Source organism: Colobus angolensis, unplaced genomic scaffold (genome assembly GCF_000951035.1).
Source record: "Colobus angolensis palliatus isolate OR3802 unplaced genomic scaffold, Cang.pa_1.0 Scaffold11, whole genome shotgun sequence".
In the NCBI taxonomy this organism is placed as follows: Eukaryota; Metazoa; Chordata; class Mammalia; order Primates; family Cercopithecidae; genus Colobus; species Colobus angolensis.
The window spans coordinates 3,358,266-3,366,729 of NW_012112030.1; the positions used below are offsets into that span (position 1 = coordinate 3,358,266).

General features: G+C 45.2%; 1 protein-coding gene and 1 pseudogene across 1 annotated transcript in view; one reads left to right on the forward strand and one right to left on the reverse strand.

Annotated features, from left to right (window-relative positions):
• The window catches only part of LOC105519332 (solute carrier family 2, facilitated glucose transporter member 3-like), a 92,311-nt gene extending 90,921 nt beyond the window's left edge, over nucleotides 1–1,390 (reverse strand). The window contains exon 1 of the mRNA XM_011952673.1: nucleotides 1,193–1,390. Coding sequence (XP_011808063.1) covers nucleotides 1,193–1,324 — 132 coding nt within the window. The 5' untranslated portion in view covers nucleotides 1,325–1,390. The remainder of the gene's footprint in view (nucleotides 1–1,192) is intronic.
• Nucleotides 1,051–8,464, forward strand: part of LOC105521270 — a 9,379-nt pseudogene continuing 1,965 nt past the window's right edge.

Here is an 8,464-nt window from a genome sequence, read left to right on the forward strand (position 1 = left end):
GAACTCCTGACCTCAGGATGATCCACCCGCCTTGACCTCCCAAAGTACTGGGATTACAGGCATGAGCCTGGTTGCCTGGTTCCCCTTTTTTATGGTTATTACTTGATGATACGCTAAACAAGGGGTGGATTATTCATACCTCCCCTTTTCAGACTATATAGGATAACTTCCTTAGGTTGACTTGGCATTCCTAAACTGTCGTGGCACTGATGGAAGTGTAGTAATGAGGATGAACAGAGGTCACTCTCTGTGCCATTTTGGTTTTGGTAGGTTTTGGCTAGCTCCTTTACTGCAACCTGTTTTATCAGCAAGGTCTTTATGACCTGTATTTTGTGCTGACCTCCTGTCTCATCCTGTGATTTAGAATGCCTTCACCATCTGGGAATGCAGCCCAGTAGGTTTCAGCCTCATTTCCTCCAGCTCCTATTTAAGATGGAGTCCTTCTGGTTCACAAGACTCTGATAGTAATCTGCCCACTAAGTGTTAGTTGCGGTGTTCTCTCCCACAACTCCCTCCTGTTGCACCCCTGCCTTTGAGTCCTGCTAAACAATGGTATTGGAACCCATCATTTTCTCTGGTGCCTTTACCCAAACTGTTAATTTTCTGGAATTCTCTTCTCTCCACATTTTTCCTTCTCAGATCACTGAAGATTGTCCAGTCTGCCCTGCCCATCCCTCCCCCACCCCAACCTCCATTATTTGTACTCTCTTAGCATCCAGTGCACTTTTTTCAGTACTTATCACACAAGATTATAATTGTCTTTTTGGTCTATTTTGATCTACTCTACTAAATTGCTGGCTCATTTTAACACATCCTTACGCCAGCTTTTTCCAACAAATCTGAAGTCAGACAGCTTCCTAAACCTTAACTGTATTCAAATGGCTTTCCTTGGCAAAGAAAGTAGTAAGTTGGCCTTCCAGCCACCAGCCCCCTTCCCTTTGATCTTTCACTCCCTAGACTCTTACCCTAGACACAATGGGACAGGGAGCGGGGGATGGGGGGAATTCAGCTCAGACTTTTATGCAAAGTCCACCTTTAGCAAAGAACAAAGCTTCTGGTACCTGCCCTTTGGAGAGCTGCAGGCAAGCTCAGCCTTGGTGAGTCCTGATGGCCTTGACAGCCCCCACTTACCAAACTGTGCTATGAGACATGGACTACCTGCCTGAAGCATGATATACCTAGTTCCACTTACCTGCTCCCCGATGACCCTGTTCTGACTCTTCTCCAGAATGGAGGTCTGAGAAGAAAAAAGATGATGCCACATTTCATCTCCTTGCTTCTCACCCAGCAATACTTTTACTCTCAACAGTTGGAGTCTTCGCATGACAAAAGTCAGCTTGTGTGGGAGCAAAGCCAACTGCTCCGGGTACAGACCTTAGGGGCAGAGTGCAGAGGAGAATGAGTCAGACTTGTGTCTTCAAAAATTACATAATTGAGACTTGCTAAGAGTTTAGTTTTCTGGGTGGGAGATTGGAAAAGAGAAAGAAATCTTAGGTTTCTTTTTCTTTTTTCTCTCTCTTTTTTTTTTTTGAGACAGGGTCTCACTCTGTCACCCGGACTGGAGTGCAGTGGCACGATCTTGGCTGACTGCAACCTCTGCCTCCTGGGTTCAAGCAATTCTCCTGCCTCAGCCTCCTGAGTAGCTGGGATTACAGGCACCCACCACTACAGTCCAGTTAATTTTTTTGTGTGTTTTATTAGAAATGAGGTTGCACCATGTTGGCCAGGCTGATCTTGAACTCCTGACCTCAGGTGATTCACCTACCTCGGCCTCCCAAAGTGCTGGTATTACAGGCGTGAACCTCCGTACCTGGCCAGGTTTCTTGAATGTTGGGTTTGGGAATAGAAAGGACAATGGAGAACTTTAGACTTTTTTTTTGAGACAGAGTCTCACTCTGTCACCCAGGCTGGAGTGCAGTGTCACGATCTCAGCTCACTGCAACCTTCACTTCCTGGCTTCAAGTGGTTCTCCTGCCTCAGCCTCCTGAGTAGCTGGGACTACAGGTGCATGCCACCATGCTCGACTAATTTTTTGTGTTTTTAGTACAGACGGGGTTTCACCATGTTAGCCAGGATGGTCTCGATCTCCTGACCTAATGATCCGCCCACCTCGGCCTTCCAAAGTGCTGGGAATACAGGCGTGAGCCCCCGCACCCGGCCACTTTAGATTATTTATGACCGTAAATGTTAGTGCTGGAACCCAACTCTAAAAACTTTATTCCTTTGGAAAACACACCTCCCTCCCACCTCAAAAAAACCCCCCAAATACACAAGATGGGCACGAGGTAATATTGAAAGACATGACAATATCATCATTGCTGATTTAAAAGTTGGAAACGTGGTGAACCTAGAAGTATTTATTGCTGGGTTTGTCTTCAGGTTCTGTTGTCCAGTTTTCTAGTGCCTGATCTAGTCTGGGTTACTCCGCAGCTACTTTTGCATTACAACAGCCTTGGTGAGACTGGTAGAAGGGATTAACTGAGAATTCACAAGGGTGGGGGGGGGGGTGGGCCCCCCAGGAGTGGTGGGTCTAAGGGTGATAGAGCTTTCTTTATAAATCTAGAGACTCCAGGCTTTTAACATTTTGCTGGACTGAGCTGGTTGCCTCCTGTTGCTGTGAAGGCGACTCACTTCCTCCCAACTTCTTGATACTTTCGCTCCTGGAGGTCATATTTCTCTAAGATCTTCCAGAAAAAAGTCTTAAAGCCATCTTAGCCTTTTTTCCAGTCCACCTCTTAAATTTTTCCTACTCTTCTCCAATAATGACATGAGTGTGAATCCAGCTTGTCCATAAAACCTGCCTTGCTCCGAAGCATCCGACTATAAAGACTGGTCACCTACACCTGTGGTTTGTGGGTCTGAAGAAAAGCATCCATCCTTGCCAATGTCTTCTGCTGAGATGCCTCACACAGAGACTGGTAAGAAAGAAATTTATCCTTGAAAGGCCAAGTTCCTTAAGAGAAAAGGGAAGTAGAGAGGGTTAAGAGATCATTTCCCCCTTGAACAATACCCTGTTACTATAAGCAAGTGTTCATATCAACTAATCCTCTGGAAGAAAAACCCATTTCAATTGTAACTTGGTGGCACCTGCCCTTTTAACTGTGTCCCAGGTCTCAGGAGTGTGCACTGAGTTGAAGCACACAGAATTTGGCAGTTGAACAGTGCAGTAAATTTGAGAACCTACGGGCTTAGGCATGGTGGAAACAAAAATGTAAGTCAAATGAAGGTGATGCGTACACCTTCACACAGCCCTGGATACACAGCTATAGCAGATGTTACTGCTAATTAACCAGAAGACCTAATATCATAGCTCAGGGACGAGCATGATGTTTTTGTTTGGCCAAAAATGGCATGGCAGGTCACGACGAGATTTCTGTAATTAATATATAATTTGTGTAATTCTTTCGACGTCACTAACGGCTGGCTCTTCTCCATTCTCTGGGTTTGTGGATGTTACTGGGCAGCTCTGAGTTTGGGAGCACCTCCCATGTTTACTTCTCCTAAGACCTGGGAAGTGTTGACCCAACTTTATGGTAAAGATAATTCCAGAAAGTTTAATCTACTGACAGTCAAACAGAACGTAGCTAGAAGTCCAGTTTGCCTCCAAAACCTGTGCTAGTACTCAGGCTTCTGACTGGTAGCTGCAAGGGGTGGGGGATCCTCGGGATACTCATTAAGCCACTACCACTTTTTTGAAAATCAATTTTTCAGTAGTTTTCAAAAACTTAAGAATGAACCTGCTTTACCAAGAATGCCATTGGTAACACTGACACTGTAAAATAGCTTAAAAAGTGCAGTTACATTATGACTAATGTTGCAAAGAGTAGGTTGTGGAGAAGGAATAAGTAAACACGATTGCTATATTTGAGCCTTAGATTTGAATGTCACCCTGCTTTTCTCTTTTTGAGAATCAGGGACTTGCTCTGCCACCCAGGCTGGAGTGCAATGGTGTGATCATGGATCACTGGAGCCTCAACCCTGGAGTCAGTGATCCTCTTGCCTCAGCCTACCAAGTACTAGGAAGAGAGGCGTGTTTCACTGTCCCCAGCTAATTTAAAAATTCTTTTTGTAGAGATGGGGGGGGGTCTCACTTGGTAGCCCAAGCTGGCCTCGAACTCCTGACCTCAAGCGCTCCTCCAGCTGGGATTAGAGATATTGAGCCACTGGACCAGGCTATTCACTCAGTTTTTCTAAACTTCGTGTTAATGTTCTTGCCTTTATAATTTCAAATGTTAAAAATACAGTGCTGGGTTTGGGAATGAGCATGTTTTCTTTAGCACACTTCAAGTGTCAGTTTGGATAGCTAGCTACTATTTAATATTTCCCCCAATTCTAATCAATAGTTGAAGACTTCCTTTGCTTTTCAGATCTACTTGCAAGAAGCAGGAGACTGAATTTTTGCTGTTTTAGAGCTTTTTCATTTGTTCTGTAACTGCAGGGTAGAATTGAGAGTTGAACACTGGGGTCACTGCAGACCAAATAAATATTTAGGTGACAACTGAAACTAGGTAGTATAGAAAATTAATTTCTAGTTACAAAATCAGTATATGCCAGGCCCTATGCTAGACCATTTTAATTGGTTACCTCATTTTAATAAACGAAGGAATCATTTTGGAGATGAGGTCAGAGAGCTAGTAAAGGAAAATCCTGGATTGAAACAGAAGCCTATCAAAATTCACATATCCTGCTGTTTCTAGCATTGAGAGCTGGACAGTGAGTTGCTGGCTTTAGTTTTTATTTTTTGAGACAACAGTCTCATTCTGTTGCCCAGGCTGGAGTGCAGTGGTGCAACATTGGCTCACTGCAATCCCCGCCTCCACGGTTCAAGTGATTCTCCTGCCTCAGCCTTCCTAGTAGCTGGGATTACAGGCTCGTGCCACCACTCCTGGCTAATTTTTGTAATTTGTAGTAGAGCTGGGATTTCACCATGTTGGCCACGCTGGTCTTGAACTCCTGACCTCAAGTGATCTGCCCGCCTCCACCTTTCAAAGTGCTGGGATTACAGGTGTGAGCCACCATGCCCAGCTGAGATGCTGGTTATATAGGATCCCCAGATTCATGTCATTTAAAAAATCACGTAGGTGGCAATGAAGATCATAAACAGAAAGTGATTTAAGGTGAGATGCAATAGGGGGGAGTTGGTGGATCTCTATTCTGACCGATTAACAGCCAGTGTGTGGGCTTTTGAGCATCAATGTAAGCAAAAAGTGGTATCCCTGCTTAGCAATGATATTGGCCATGCTGTTACAGATCTCTCCCAACTCGGTCCACTATGTGCAAAATACCAATAAGACTTCTTGGATCAATATGGTAGAAAGTTTGCCGAAGTGTCCAGGGTTGGTTAAGAAGGTGCTTATCAGCCGGGCATGGTGGCTCACACTTGCAATCCTAGCACTTTGGGAGGCGAGGTGAGCGGATTACCTGAGTTCAGGAGTTCAAGACCAGCCTGGGCAACATGGTGAAACCCCCATCTCAACTAAAATACAAAAAATTAGCCAGGTGTGGTGGCGTGCCCCAATAGTCCCAGCTACTCAGGAGGCTGAGGCAAGAAAATTGCTTGAATCCTGGAGGCAGAGGTTCAGCGAGCTGAGATTGCACCACTGTATTCCAGTCTGAGTGACAGAGTGAGATTCCGTCTCAAAAAAAAAAAACGATTCCTATCATGGGCCGGGTGTGGTGGCTCATGCCTGTAATCCCAGCACTTTGGGAGGCCTAGGTGGGCAGATCACGAGGTCAGGAGTTCAAGACCAGCCAGACCAACATAGTGAAACTGTGTCTTTACTAAAAATACAAACAAATTAGCCGGATACGGTGGTGCAAGCCTGTAGTCCCAGCTATTCAGGAGGCTGAGGCAGGAGAATCGCTTGAACCCGGGAAGTGGAGGTTACAGCCAGCTGAGATTGTGCCACTATACTCCAGCTTAGGCAACAGAGTGAGACTTTGTTTCAAAAAAAAAAAAAAAAGGTGCTATGGCCGGGTGCAGTGTATTACGCCTGTAATCCCTGCACTTTGGGATGCCAAGGTGACTGGATCACTTGGGGTCAGGAGTTCAGGACCAGCCTGCCCAACATGGTGAAACCCTGTCTCTGCTACGAGAATCTCTCTCTTTTTTTTTTTTTTTTTTTTTGAGACAGAGTTTTGCTGTTGTTGCCCAGGCTGGAGTGCAATGGCACGATCTCGGCTCACCACAGCCTCCACCTCCCAGGTTCAAGCGATTCTCCTCCCTCAGCCTCCAGAGTAGCTGGGATTACAGGCATGTGTCACCACACCCGGCTAATTTGTATTTTTAGTAGAGACGGGGTTTCTCCATGTTGGTCAGGCTGCTCTTGAACTCCTGACCTCAGGTGATCCACCTGCCGCGGCCTCCCAAAGTGCTGGAATTACAGGTGTGAGCCACCGTGCTTGGCGAGAATCTCTTGAACCTGGGAAGGGGAGGTTGCAGTGAGCTGAAATCACCTCACTGCACTCCAGGCTGGGCGTCAGAGCCAGACTTTGTCTCTAAATAAATAAGTAAATAAGAAGGTGCTTATTACCTAGATCTCAGGTTGTGGGAATTATCAAAGTACTTTGAAAACAATTTTTTTAACAGGATATTTTAATATTTGAAGGAAGTTTTAGAGAAGAACATCCTTTTATTTGTTCCCAACAGTCTCTCCTCTTCCTTCCTCCACGGATCTGCTTATTCAGGACAGCCCTGCTTCTTCCACCAGTCCCAAAGGCAAGCAACCTAGTGCTGCAGAGAATAGTGCCACAAAAAAGGAAGACAAGGTCCTGGTCAAGAAACAGAAGGCCAGAACTTTATTCTCTTCCGCCCAGCTGTGTGTACTCACTGATAGATTTCAGAGACAGAAATACCTCAGCCTCCAGCAGATGCAAGAACTTTCCAACACCCTGAACCTTAGCTACAAACAGGTAGGCTTGTTTTGTCATGGCAATAAGGTGAACAAAAATTAGTCTAATTTGCATGGCTAAGATCTCTGTGGATGCACATAGATATATGCGGTATGTGTTAGCACACCCTCTCTTGCAAATAATTTAAGTATGAAGATGATGTATATTACAGCTTAACCCTTCACTTTTCACCTTAATAGAGTTTTTATTTTATTTTATTTTGAGATGGAGTCTGGCTCTGTCATCCAGGCTGGATTGCTGTGGCACCATCTGGGCTCACTGCCTCAGCCTCCCAAGTGGCTGGGATTACGTGGTCCTGCCACCACGCCCAGTTGATTTTTGTATTTTAGTAGAGACAGGGTTTCACCATGTTGGCCAGACTGGTCTCAAACTCCTAACCTGAGATGATCTGCCTCCCTTGGCCTCCCAAAGTGCTGGAATTACAGTCATGAGCCACCGTGCCTGACCTCAATAGTTTTTTAAAAAATGCACAATGCCTCCCAATCCCAAACAATAGGAATATATCTTCATCACACCAATTTGTACTTTTATTTCTTATTCTTGAGGTTAGATTCTAAGCCCTAAAGATATCCAAACTAGTATTAGATCCAGTTATCTATAGCCAGAGACAGCTTCTATCAAGTTGTCCTTACCAGCCAAGGTTATTAAAATGTCTTTTCTCAGGGAAGATCCAATAGGAAAAAAGAAAGAAACCTCTCTGATTAGGCTCCAACCATTACCCCACCCTTCATCAAATTGACTGGATAGGCATAATGGAACCCGGAACATGTGGTTTCCAAACGAGAAAGATCCTATCAGGGAGGGGAGGAGGGGAGAGGAAGGATTTTAGCCAGTGCCCAGACTGAAATTGAGCAATATCAATTTCACTTATCTTCACACATCTTCAGGTTGCATGTTCATGGAGTAGTTTAGGAGTAAATCCACGGTTTGTGGAGTACTACAATACCTAGTCGTCTACTGTATTACATTAAGGCCTTCCCCTGCAGCTTCCAAGGCAGCCTCCAAGTCACTGGCAGGAGAATTTGGCTGGAACTGCAAGCAGAACTGCAGAGATTCCTCTCCACAGTTATACATAGGAAGGGACTGTTCCAGGCCTGATTGTTCCAGGACTGGGTGCACCAGGTCTGAGCGTTCCAGGAGTGGTTGCTCCAGGACTGGATGTTCTGGGTCTGGTTGCTCCAGGATGAATTGTTCCAAGTCTGGTTGCTCCACATCGGAAGGTTCTTCACCTCTTTCTTTCATTAAATATCTATTATGTGAATGTGATATAACTTAACCAGTTTCTTTTCTTGCACAGACCAATATTGTGAACATCTTTCCAACATTCCCTTAATCAAAAAGAATTATGGACGGGGCACGGTGGTTCACACCTGTAATCCCAGCACTTTGGGAGGCCAAGGCAGGCAGATCACCTGAGGTCAGGAGTTCAAAACCAGCCTGGTCAACATGGTGAAACCCCCGTCTCTACTAAAAATACAAAAAATTGCTGGGCGTGGTGGTGACTGCCTGTAATCCCAACTACTCAGGAGGCTGAGGCAGGAGAATTGTTTGA